We start from the raw sequence: 13,757 nt of genomic DNA on the forward strand, positions 1-13,757 counted from the left end.
AAGATTGAGTTTTTTCTAAATCTGAAATTAAAGTGTAAAGGCTCCAAAGGTCTTACTGTAGCTTTATTTTGTGGAGTCTTCATTGTAGTTGCAGGTTCATCAACATATGCAACCTCTAAGTTTGTTCATAGAGAATCTGGTTTTAGGGATTTTAAGCATTCATGTCCTACGATGTAAACACTTTTTTTTGCAGTTTACTTTAATTCTTTTCTTGCTTTCTGTATGTTCTTGAAAGTTGTTGTACAATTCAGGAATTTTTTACAATATGTGGGATATATTGACTAGTCAGCCGAAAGAACGTCCAGCACCAAAACATGATGAAAAAATGTATCTTTGTAGGTTAGACAGTGTGCAGGAGTTTTTTTTTAAAGTTTTGGAAATGCTTTGTCACTATCCTACGCTACTGTCTTACCAAATAAATGTGTTCCTTATGCCTAAAGGGGAATGACGGTGAGTTTTGGTGAGAAACACTGAATGCAAACTTCGTTTTGTTTGTTGACAAGAAACCTCTACACCTTTAAAGGCATTATGGAGGATGTTTTTTTTGTTTAATTTGTCTGATTCACATAAAATGAATACACTGACCTTTAGTGGACTTGTATGTATGGTTTCTAAAGAAATAAAAAATAAAAAAAATAACTGTGGACATGGCAGGACCTGAAAAACATCAGCCAATCAACGCGCTCGGACCGAGGCGTTTGGTTTGCTCCCTTTCCTGTCAATCAAAAATCTTCCGGCTCAGGCCTAGTTACGTAGATTACGTACGCCTTGGACTTACGTGTTTTCTGTATGTGTTGCTTTGGTATAGCTTCGTAGTTAGCTGGCGACTTGTTTTGCTCATCTTTTTTTACATAATGGCAGATAAAGATCCAGGGGGACCCAGCCGTAAAAGACAACTTCACGAGTGCTACGCAAGTTTCTGGAGGGGAGCGTTTCTTCGTAAATGTTAAGAGGGGGGAGGTTAGAGGGGGGGTGAGGGAGAGGTTGTATGTGCGCATGCGCATGGTACGTTCAAAGTCGTAGGAAATTAAATCTCCTCTAATGCCTTTAACTATCACATTTTTGTCTTGTTTTTACTCATTCAGCATCCCAACAAGGCTCATTTGTTGGTAATTTTTCGCCTTGTACAGCTGATAAAGTAGATGCAGATAAGAAACTAAGTGTGAAAAGGAGGGTTATGATGCGCAACAAAGGCGGCTGGAATCAAAGCAGGAATGCTGTAGTATTGAGGGACGTGCCACCTCAACAATATTTTATGTAAAGAAGCAAATTTCTTTAAATATACAGTAGTTTTCCTCGGGTTATATACTCCCATGCACCTTAAAGCTTTACATTTCCTGCTGCAAGAAGACACAGTCAGATGCAGTTTATATCAAAATATGTTGTCATCTGATGAAACGGGTGAAATAAATTTGCTGTGACAATGCAAGGCAGCATTGAAAAGAAAAGAAGTAAAATGTCACTTTGTTGACCATTAGTACAAAAGAGGAAATTCTAATTTTACAAGCTATTTCCTCGTACCACCATGAAGAGTACATGTTTATCAGTTTGTGGGATAAACTCATGGAATAGTCTCAAAATGAGCACAACTGTGAAAAATGTAAGAAAATGTAGAAAAAAAGACTGCTTGGAAATCATAATAATTTATTATACTGCAGGTGCTCTTGGGGTTTCTACAGAGGAATATAAGTTTAAGGTTTGAAGCAAACAGGAAACAGCAGGATCATGAAGTTAAACCTTGTCCTGTTCAACATCTTATTTTCCATGTTGTGTTATTTTCCTCTTTTTTTGGCTGTATGATACTGTGGCACGTCTGAAACAAATGAAGTCATTAATCATGCAAACGTAACACTGACCTATGTGTCCCGGCAGTGGGGAGTGCGGCCGTGGCAGCGTGGGCGACGTACTGGTCAGGATGAGGCTTTTCCGGTTACTGGTTCTGCAACTAGAAGGGAATTGAGAACAAACAGCACTTGAGTATTTGTCATCACTGTATTATTCTATAACAGCTGACAGATGATAGCTGGCACAGACCCCCGAGTTAATGATTATACTGTCTGTGTTTGGTCGTGTGCCTGCTTGTCATCCTGAGTAAATGTACAGCCTGTAGTACAGTGTGTGTGAGTGTGCAGGTTTTTTATCTTGACTACAGTATGTCTCTGAGTGTGTGTGTGCACGTGTCAGGACATAATACAGTACTTTATTGACATTTGCCATCCACAGGGGAGAGCGACAGAGCAACAAAGATTTTTAATTTCCTCAAGGTCCAGCCCCATGACGGCTGCTGCCATGGAATATAAAGGCAGGAGAGATGGAGGGAAGACGGAGGAGAAGAAAAGGGTCAGTGAGGACAGGTATAGACCATAACCAAGAACTGAAATTATTGAACCATAAAGACTTCACACACTGCTGCTGCTGCTGTCGCCACTGCTGGATGTGTCATTGAACAATTTCACAAAGGAGCACACGCAGAGATGCACAAGGGTGATTGTCTTACATAACAGCTCATAAAGTGGGAAGTGGATTTTTCAGGTGTTGTTTTCATGTGTGGATTGGGTTTGCTCACAGGCCTTTTATGTCTGTGTGTGTGCTTCTTCATCGGAGTGCCTGTCAGAGCGGATTTTGCAGAGCAGAACCACGTCTGACAAACAGTACGAGTTTGCTTCTCGTTGCATCAGCCGCCATGCTGCTCTATAGCGGCTCAGGAAGGGCAGGACATCATAGCACACAGAAATAAAAACATATGGTCACACAGCACATTTATTTAGTATCTCAAATAGAAGTCTGTATCTATAATCTATACCCCCGTCGTACAGCCCTCCCACATCCTCCCTGCCTCCCTTATCTCTCCCCGTTTTGATGCGAGTCTTCAGCAGTTGTTTCGAAGACTCTGAGACATCAAACCCCTGGCAGGATTTTATCGGTGGCAGTGCGCCTCTGTGGGCGCCAGCTGGGGGAGAGCTTGCACTCAGCCTTGCAGAACAGAGGAGGAGCATATTGAAATATTTAAGGGAAATGCATTAGCTTTGGACAGGGGGCTGGAGGTGGCTTAACACCATACTTCGCTTCTGCTCTCATAAAATGAGAACAGAGGAGAGGAGCAGGGGGGAGGGAGAAGAAGGAGGCATGGGAAAAAAGACACAAAAGCGAAGAGACTCGAGTGCGTACAGTCATTTCCTTTGTGTCATACTCTTACTTCTCTTCTTGTATAGTTATGCTCTTGAACCTTCCTGAAATGGATCATTTCCCTCACTCCTTAACCTGCAGTCTCGAAAAAAATCCACATTTTCATTACTGCTCTTGCTCAATCAAAAGCTGATTCACTTGAGCATACGCTATTCAAGCTTCACTCCAGAACATATTCTTAGCTTTTGATTCATGATTCATCGCTTCGACAGCAGCCCTGTTACACCAGCGAATCGTCGAATGGCAGTGATTCACTTTTCAGGTCGAGTGTCGAACCGCATATTACACAGAAAGAGCTTTAATCCCGTCTGCCTTGTTTCTGCGACTTTCCCCCATATTCTCAATTATTCACAATTGCAACAAATGCCATCGCCATCTTTTGATAAGTCATCACTCATCCAACATCTCTTCCATTTATCCCCATATCCCGCTATACTATCATTCTGCTTTCTCCTTCTCCCAAATTAACTCCCTGAATGATGAATAATTGAAATATGTGATGCCAAGAAAACTCATTGTTCCCCCCAACTCCCCTTTAAAGCGTTATACAGTCGACTAGACTATTAAAGACAGAAACAGAATGAAAACCCACCAGTAAAAAGCAATCTAATCTTCCCATAAAGCCAGAAGTCTCTTTGCTTTACAACATTGTTATCTTAAATGAATGCTGCAAAAGGGCATCTTGCCCAAAGCATTTGTACTGTAAAAAAGGTTAAATAGGAGTTCTGCTCTTTATTCCATACTCCAGCTGCCAGTCACACCAGTAAAGGTCACTCTGAGAGCTCTGCTACTTGATTAGCGCTGAAACAATGAGGACCACATCTAATAGACACAGCAGGGAGCAGAGAAGAAACATCTCTCTGTGGGTGGTCGTATACCACAGCTGCTGTACTCCAGTGGCTTCAGTTTTGTACAGATTTATATTCATTGTCTTTCTTGTCTGTCTTTCAAATTTCTGCTTCACTCAGTGACTCACGGCAGAATTTATTGAAGTAGGCTTGAAGACATATCATCAAAAGAAATAGCATTAAAAAGTGAGAAATTACCGTCTATTCAACATAGTGGTTTGTGGCTTTATTGTATGGTGGTTTATTTGGGTTTTTTTCATTCAGAAAGACAAGAAAGAAAAAGCAAAATAAAGTGTTGGGCCACCACAGTTTTTTAGAATTGTTTCAGTGCTCCCTGTATACAGTATCATCGATGGCAGAGTCTTTGAACTCGAGGAACATTTTCTAACATGTCCGGCTATGACCTGCTGTAGTTCATCTGTGTTGAGAGTTTGACTCTCTCAGTATTTATTTACATGTCACACACTGATTTAAATTATCATCTGTCTGTCTGTTTGGTGTGTCAGCAGATGATTGCGTGATCTTTGAACATAGCTACAAGTTTAAGAGGAAATGTGCTAAAACAAGCTGAATTGATTAGACAGGAAATCCATCAGCAGCTACTGTACATTATTAACCAAATAAGCATATTCTCCATCTTGCCCTGAAATCCCTTCTTGATAACTAGCAGCAGTCAGTAAATGAAGATTGCAGGAGCTATAGGTGGCTGTGAGGGGTTGTCACTAACAGATTCACTGGACGGAGAAAAGCAAAGGAGATAAGAGAGGTGGGAATAGTGGAGGTGGGAAGATGTGTGAGTAAATGTGACTTTAAATCACCCTGTCATGGTTATGGTCGAGCAGCCTGGCCTCATCATTCCTCTATCTGGTTAGAAAAGTGTGTCTGTGTGTGTGTAGGATAAAGATAGAAACAGTTAATATGCTGTACGCTTCAATCTGTAAGCCATAAATCTGAAGCTGCCTCTGGTTTGGTGGTCAAATACCAACATGTTGGCAGTTTACAGCCACTATAACATCCACCGCCTCCTCTGTTTTCAGGCAAATGATGATATCTGGACTTTTTTCAGCAGTCCGCTTCTGCATAATCGAAGCTTTAGCGAAAACAAGACGCCTTTAAAATATTCAAACCCTGTCCGATCTAATTACATTTATCAAGAACAAATTCCCCCTATCCATAATGAATTGACCGAGCAGAGGAGACGAAGGAGGAAGAGCGGCGAGAGGAGACGTGGAGAGGAATGTACACTGTTACCATAGCAACACATTCAGAGTCACACTCGCAAGAAGCAAACGGCGACATCTCCAACTGTTTCCTGCTCAAACCAGAACACGCAGCGAGGAGCAGACAACTGGCGCTGAAACAAATGAAACAACGAAGGTGAGCATCAGAGGAAATAATCGGCTCTAATCCACAGCCAGTAAAACCTGGAAAAATATGAATATCACCCTGCGGCGAAACCACAACGCTGTGACTCTGTTGATGCCACCGAGCCAGAGAGTGTTTGTGTTGGTGTTATGTGCATGCCAGTCTTATAATCCATCATAATCCATTGTGTAATCCATCATGCAGGCTCAATCTGTGTGTGACAGAGGAGTGGTGGTGAGGCGTGTGGTGCTGTCAGTCACACAGAGAGTGATTCACTGGGGTCAGCGGTGCATGTTGCTGTTGTGCGTCTGCAAGAAAGGCGCCACTGTGACACAACTTTGAACATGTGTGAGAGAAGAAAAGTGTGTGACGAGCCTGTCAAAAGGTAGAAATATCGGTTTTCTGTGTGTGTCGCAGGATGCAGGAGATTTTTCTTTTCTTTTGTTGCAGAGGGAACATCTCCAACATGACAAACAGTGACACTTAGGAACAACAGGCAGTAACCTAATGAGAATGTGTTGATACTACATTATGTATGCATCAAATGTTCATCCTGAATGTATCTTTGTAAGGTTCAGTTTTTACAATTCCCGACAAAATCTGCTCTTTCAAACTGAGGCTTTGTTTTATTTTTCATGTTAATGTTTAGGCATCTCAAAGAGCATGGTTAAGGGCAGTTCTGAGGGAAAGATAAAGAAGTTGGTTAAATATTCAACAAGTCTAGAGCTGTTTTGATGCACAAGATTAGATGCTTTAACCACCAGCACAATCCTTGCCTTCCCTTAAAGCAGCACTGATGACAGAACTACATTCAGGCTGTAGTTACATGAACTGACAAGAACTGAACAGACTAAAGCGGCCTAGTTACCTTCTTCTTCTGACCTAAAAAGCCAAAGACAAATGGGAATATACACACCATTTCTGAAATGAAGGGTTTATACCAGAGTCATTACAGTGAAGTCTCAGCAGCCTTCTTGGCAACGCCCTCAGGCAGCTATTTTGGGCTAACAAGACCAAGTTCCTAACTCAATTAAAAGGGAGGGAGCCATAATTGTATTTTTTTAATGTTCAGACAAAAAAACTGCATGAACAGTAAAATCTGATTAAAAACTTTGGTGACTTTGCTCCAAAATAAGGTTTTAAAAGTGTCTCTCTCTGCAGGTTATACTTCTACTATGCATGTGCACAGTTTAACAACATCGCGCTTGCAATAGTGCAACAACACGATTGACCTCATGGTTCTGGTTTGCTATTATAAAGACAACCCAGTCTCTACAAAACTGCATTCCTATACAGCTAAACTGTGATCCATAAATGCATTCTGAAGGAACTATATTTTCTGATATGATGATGTTTATTTGTCACAAATACATTTCTAACCCATGTATTTTACAATTTCACTGTTGCTCCTTTTCAGCCAACCAGTCGTTTATTAGACGGGGCAGAACTCCTAGGAGACGCTGCAAACCTACAGTAAAAGCGTGACGTTATAACCCAAACTATGACATTTTCTCCAAACCCTAAACAAGAAACTTTGGTGCCTACACCTTAAACTAAGCTTCTAACATGTAAAAGTGTCTAACAAAGCAAGATATTTTACTAAACCCAACCACATATTTATTGTGCCTTAACCCAACTAGAAAGAGAGTGAAAACTGAAAGTAAATAATAACAGAAACCTAAACCCAATTCTGTGTTGTTTTCTTAACCATCATGGGACGTTAACCCTGACCTTCTGGCTTCATCTGATGAAATGTCTGATGAAGAAAAAAAACACACAATTGTTACATGTCATTGTGATGATCAGGTATTCACTGGAGATGCTCTTCTACCCTCTAGTGCCACACCTTGAGTCCATCACCCTTCTGTTATTGATAACTGTCTGCCAGTCCTCTCGCTCTCTTAAGTTTCGTCATTGTTTAGTGCCTACACACAAACCAACCACTGGTCACTGCTGTATCTACCCTTTAACTACTTGTAAGAAATGTTGTACTCTGCCAATCAGCTGGCCTCAACACACTCACTCTCATCAAACTACAGATCCAGTATTTGTGGCTCTTCTAAACTGGACACTTTGCCATTATGTCACAGGGCATAAATTAGATACATTTCAAAACAAAATTATGTTCCATTTAGAACACATTTCAGAATAGAGATGTGTCATACAACCAACATCTTTTCTGGCATAGAATTCCCTCTTTAATTTCTAAACAAGATTCTTTAAGTGGCACGTTTCTTTCCTATAATAGCTCTGATTATAACTCCTACACACACACCCAATGATGTGGTAGGTCCTGTATAACTGCCAATGTCACGTATTTAATTTGAGCTAACACGTCTTTTTCTCAGGCCTGACAAGTTGTCCTTCCAGCAGCAGCACCTTCAGCAAGTTTCAGCAAAAAAGACAATGTAATATGGAAATTAACAACTTCAGGCACCCTTAACAACAATTTTTTTAAAAAAAAGGTAAAATGGAGTTGTGCAGAACTGCTAATCTAATGATCTAAAATACACCAAACATTAACATTTATCTGTTTGCTAATGTATGCACAGCGTAAAGGTAAAGTCATCGAGTCAAAATTCCAGAGCCATAAATGGTTGTATTTATATAGTGCTTTTATCCAAAGCACTTTACATGATACATCACATTCACACACTGATGGCGGAAGCTGCCATGCAAGGCGCTGACCATGACCCACCAGGAGCAATTAGGGGTTAGGTGTCTTGCTCAGGGACACCTCGACACGAGCTCGACGGGCCGAGGATCGAACCAGCAACCTTCCAGTTACAAGACGGCCACTCTACCCACTGAGCCATGCCGCCCCGATGAGGAGAAAATGATCTGTAATGAAAACTATGATCTGTAATGAAAACTACGAGATTTCCATCAGTTGGGTGGCTGCAGAAGCTATGCATAATTATCACTGACTTTAGCATGCTTATGCAGTTTTGTGGACACAGCTTCACTGTTTTTGGTTTGTCTTCCATGCTGGTATTGGTTCTGAACTTTACGAGCCAAACAGCAATGTGAGACTGATTAATTTACAACCTAATTAAAAGAGTTATATAAAATGCTGTGTTTCTGGCTTGTTCTGTTGTCCTAAGTGATGTATTTAAGTGATGTTTTTGTCGTCCAAAGTTAAATAAACCTCTTTGTATGATCAGCTATCCTCAACCATCCATCCATCCATCATCTATACACCACTTAATCCTCATTAGGGTCACGGAGGGACTGGAGTCTGGATTTAGGATGAAGGCAAGGGACACCCTGGACAGGTTACCAGTCTATCCCACTGACTACACATACAGACAAACAATCACACTCACATTGACATCTACGGGCAATTTAGAATAATCAATTAATCTCAGTATGTTTTGGGACTGTGGGATGAAGCCGGAGAACCTGGAGAAAAGCCACACATGCACAGGGAGAACATGCAGACTCCATGCAGAAAGAACCCACACCCAAGCCAGGATACGAACCGAGGATCGTGTAGCTGCAAGGCGACAGTGCTAACCACTGGCCACTGTGCAACCCCCCAACCAGCCATGCCACTGTGATTTCTGTGCAAAACCTGAGTTAGAGAACACTGCCAATGAACATTAAGTGGTAAGGATGCCTCTAAAATTTATATGGCAAAGCAACTTGGGGTTACAGAGTAGAAATGTTAAGAGAATAAAACAAGCAGGTAACATTGAAGCTAACAGACAGAGAAAGAGTTAAAACCACAAACAGTGTGACAGCCAACACCCCCTGCCTGCGTCCTGCTTTCCCAATAAAAGAAACCCAGTGTTGTCATTGGCTACGACGGTCCGGTCGGCCTGCTGAGGGGATGTCAGAGGTTAAATCCGTGGTAATGACTCGTGCAGAAGCTTTGACGAGCAATTATCCCCCTGCAGGCCTCTGGCTGGTGTCGGTCTGTTAGTCTCTCCTACACACACAGAGGCCTGTGAATGTAGACACACTCATGGAAAAACATGAGGTTGGTCCGAAAAAACACTGACCCAAAACTGTCCCAAACTGTCAACACCAATAAAAACAGCACAAACAATAACATACAGAGCCATTACAATGATATATTTAATGCTTCCCTGGTGCTGCTATACTCTGAGTAATAATAAGTGTATAAAGTGCAAAATGAGCTCAGATTCAAAGACCATTGATGTTTATCCCTGAAGGATAATTCTTAAAGGTTAATTAAAATGCAGGTCTTCAACTATGACATCAACAGAACTCACCAAAGAAACGGCAGAGAACACAACAACATCGCAACAACAACAACAACAGTGCTGGTGGGCATCTAACTTCTTAGACCACAGAAAGCAAATGAGAAACACATGAAATGGCCTTTAAGACATTATGTATATGTATTTTACCTGCTCATTGACACGTCAGCCTGTAAGGTGAATTACTATAATGTGTTCTGAGCTGTACTGGAGGAAAGTGAGAATTCAGCAAGTACATCCTCAAATCAAGATGCATGTTTGGTGGAATTTTAGGGCTGAATGATTTCAGGAAAACCCTTAATTTCAACTTTCCTGATCAGTACTACACTAGCATGTTATACTGCTTTTAGTTTCTATAAGTCTAACTAGCTCTGCACTACATACTTTTATCCCTCTGTACCGCAGGCTGTGCCTGGGTACTTTCTGCTCTTTCTTTTTCCTCACTGTGAGCTTTTTTTTTTTTTTACTGCAGTATAATGTCCTACATTTTTCCCACAGTCCAAAAACATGCTGAGGTTAATTAAAGATTCTAAATTGTCTGTAGACTGGTGACCTGTCCAGGGTGTCCCCAGCCTTCACCCTGAGCTGGAATATAGACAATGGATGATGGATGGACTGTTGAATAAATGTGGTTATTTGTATTACAAAAACAAAAAGAAAATAAAAATAAAATAAAATAAACTGCAAGCAACATGTAGAAATGTTTTAATACTGCCCCCCTGGTGTAACCCATTATGGGGAAAAAAGGTGGCTGAACAGATGATAGCTATATTTATAGAGAATATAAATTCAAGTCAATTCAATCAAGTGATTGCTGGCAAACAGCTGAGTCTATCATGGCTTCACAGAGGTGCAAAGAATTTGTTTTTTATTTTTAACAGAATCTGGTTACCACAAATGATTCATTTTGGCAATTTTTTAAGGATTAAAGGGATTTCGTTAAAAAACACAATTTTAAGCTGAGATTTGATTAAGTTTCTTGACCAAATGCCCTGTCACAGATGATTCTTCCTGTTTTTACAGTTTCTGGCTCTGATGAATGGTGTAATTTTGGCATTTAGTACAGACAGCATGCATCTCCAAGTTTGGGAGTCCAGCGGGTTAAACAAGATTTGTTTGTGCAGGCAGTAAGTTTATCTAGTTTTTACATGATTAAAATAAAATAAGGAAGTTACTTACTGTATGAGATTTTCTAGCATTTAAACCAGTGAGTCAGAAAAAATATTCTTTCCAGGAAATGCAGCTGGTTTTCTGTATAGAATGAGCGAGATTAACATAACGCATTAGTATAGCAGTGTCTCTTTTTAATAGTATTATAAAAGATTTCTGAAGTGTTTGCATTACAGTCAGGCAGCTGAATTGAGTGAATTCATTAGAAAGGATGCTCACTGATAAAAACACAGCAGTGAAGATGATTTACATCAAGCAGCTCCATACTACACAGCATAAATTAAAGGAGGGGACAGATTCTGAATAAACAGCGACCTAATAGTGCATGATGAGAGGCTATTTAACTATCTGGAGGAGGGTGTTCTGGACATAGCTGATGGTGTGTGTTTTCACTACCGCTCATGTTTTTGTGTGTGTGTGTGTGTGTGTGTGTGTGTGTGTGTGTGGGTGTGTGTGTGTCTGTGTACTTGTTTCTGCTATTCCGGTGGGGACTTTGACCTGACTATTTGCTATAAAGGTGGGGACTTGTCTTATGGTGGGGACCTAAAATGAGGTCCCCACGGGTGGCAACACCGTTTTCTTGGCCATATTGTTGTTAATAAAAAATGTAAAAGTGCAAAAACGTTTGTTTAGGGTTAGGCATTGATTTGGTGATGGTTTAGGTTAGGGTTAGGGTTAGGGTTAGGAGTTAGATATGAATGGGAGTCAATGGTAAGTCCCCACCGGTATAGAAAAACAAACATGTGTGTGTGTGTGTGGGGTGTGTGTGTGTGTGTCTGTGTGTGTTTCTGTGTGTGTGTGGGTGTGTGTGTGTGTGTGTGTATGTGTGTCTGTGTGTGTGTGTCTGTGTGTGTGTGTGTCTGTGTGTCTGTGTGTGCACCGTTGGACCGTAGCTGATTTCCCATTTGCATGCACATGTAGACTTGTGGCAGGTGTGAGCGAGCGCCTGTGCATGCTTAATGTGTTTTACCTAGCAGATTATTAACTCTGTGTGAGTGTGTGAGTGTGTTGTCTGTCAGTTAGTGGTGTCATCTTCTCATCTAAGTGCTGACTCACAGGGCACACAGGACACCAGACTTTCCTGATGGTTGCACCATCGATCCGTCCAGTCTCACTTCCTGTCAGGTGACATTTCCCTCACTCTGTCTGTCTGTCTGTCTGTCTGTCTGTCTGTCTGTCTGTCTGTCTGTCTGTCTGTCTGTCTCTCCCTCTGGGCCTCTTAAAGGTGAGTGCATGATTACAACTTTAGGAAATGGAAAGGAAATGGATAGGATTCAACGCTGTCCCTTTAAAAAGCTTCCCTAACTGACAGCCTGGGCCCTGTTAGCGCATCCTATTACACAACATCCGCTGTTCTTAGTTCCACGGACTGAAACATCCACTGGGACCTGGATGGATCCCAAACTTGGGGAAGTGTCCAAATCAAGCCATGTGGGCAGATTTATCAAGCATGAGGCATTTAAATTGAGATTGAGAGGATGACTGAGTGATCCTGACAGGCAGCAGATGAAGGAAAAAAAAGTGATGCACAAAAAAGGAAAAGGTAAATGATGATAAAGATAAGACTCAGAGGAGAAAATGCCACTGGGCTGACTTGATGTTCGGGGTTGCTGCAAGGGTTAGTCACATGGACTTCTTGTTGCTATGCTATGTAGTTCTGGGAGGCATAAATAGAGGCTTTTGGTGTTATTCCACATGAAAGAGAGGCTAAGCAAGGGGAAACAAAGATGAGAAAGCAAACCAAAAAAAGTAACACCTAGAGCTTCACAGTTGTACAGAAGAATGAAAACCGAAAAGCAGAAAAAGGAGGTCATGGAAAAAAAGACGTGTGACTGAGTCACCCGGTCATTTCAGCATGTTAGAGTAATAACAACGTTTTTGGCGATTCATGCAATGACTAAGGGGCAATTCTCAGTTTACAATAGGCTTCAGATTGCATGTTTTGTTCCGTCTCCTAAATACAGTATCTGATCATGTAATAAGCTCCTGTATGTCTGAATAAGAACATTGGCCGGAAAGCCAGCAGGGCTGACTGCCTGAATTACTGACCAGTTGGCTGAATGAGTGACGTGATGGCTAACACTCACACCGACTTTCTGGCTGAACCTGTGACTAAGAAGCTCGCCTGGATATCTGATTTTGGAGTGGACTAAGATCCTGATTGATAAATAAAGTGACAGTGACGTCTGTCAAGCCCTGGAGCTGATGTAAATCCACTCACAGAAGTGACCATCTTCCACCAAGTCAAGACTCACATCTGAGCTGCCTGGTTCTTATGAGGATACTAGCTTGGATTTGTTATTCTCAGACATGAGGTTTTGCACAGTTTGCATGTAATACACTTTTCACTTGATAGCTGAGCGAAAGATTAGAAGATTCCTATCACTCTGTTTGTGTGCTGAAGCTAGAACCAGGAAGCAGTTAGCATTGCTTAGCAGAAACAATGGGGGCAGGTGAAAAACAGTAGCATGGCTCTGTTCATAGGTTAAAAAAAAAAGCAAATCAGCACTGATCTAAAAATGATAGTGTTTCGCTGTTGCTTGATGAGTAAAGGTTTATCTACTTGCCCACTACTTCATACTCTCTGTCAGACAGAGCTTTCATTAGAGGATTGTGTTTAGTACAAAACCTCTATCCCTAACAACAACAACAACACTTCAACAAATCCAGGCTCCCGGCTATTGTTCACGAAAAAAAGTTACATCACATAACTGTGTTGCTCTTGTCATTTTTATAGTTCAGGTTGTGTAGGATTGAACACAGACATCTCACTTCGCTTGTCAGTGGGTAATTGTACACTCACTGAGTGCTTCATTAGGAACATGACAGTAATACTGGGGAGTCCCTCCCTTTGCTCTCAGAACAGCCTCAATTCTTCTTGCATGAGATTTGACCAGATGTTACAAACCTTCCTTTGAGATACTGCTCCATGTTGACATGATTGCATCACATAATTTCACCA

The 13,757-nt window shown here is 41.3% G+C and overlaps 1 protein-coding gene across 3 annotated transcripts in view; it reads right to left on the minus strand.

Moving 5' to 3' along the window:
• The window catches only part of mast1a (microtubule associated serine/threonine kinase 1a), a 91,178-nt gene that overhangs the window by 48,404 nt on the left and 29,017 nt on the right, over positions 1-13,757 (minus strand). For all 3 annotated transcript variants that reach the window (XM_022190630.2, XM_022190629.2, XM_022190632.2), the window contains one exon: positions 1,857-1,945. In XM_022190630.2, coding sequence (XP_022046322.1) covers positions 1,857-1,945 — 89 coding nt within the window. The remainder of the gene's footprint in view (positions 1-1,856; positions 1,946-13,757) is intronic.

Source organism: Acanthochromis polyacanthus, chromosome 3, assembly GCF_021347895.1.
Source record: "Acanthochromis polyacanthus isolate Apoly-LR-REF ecotype Palm Island chromosome 3, KAUST_Apoly_ChrSc, whole genome shotgun sequence".
NCBI lineage: Eukaryota > Metazoa > Chordata > Actinopteri > Pomacentridae > Acanthochromis > Acanthochromis polyacanthus.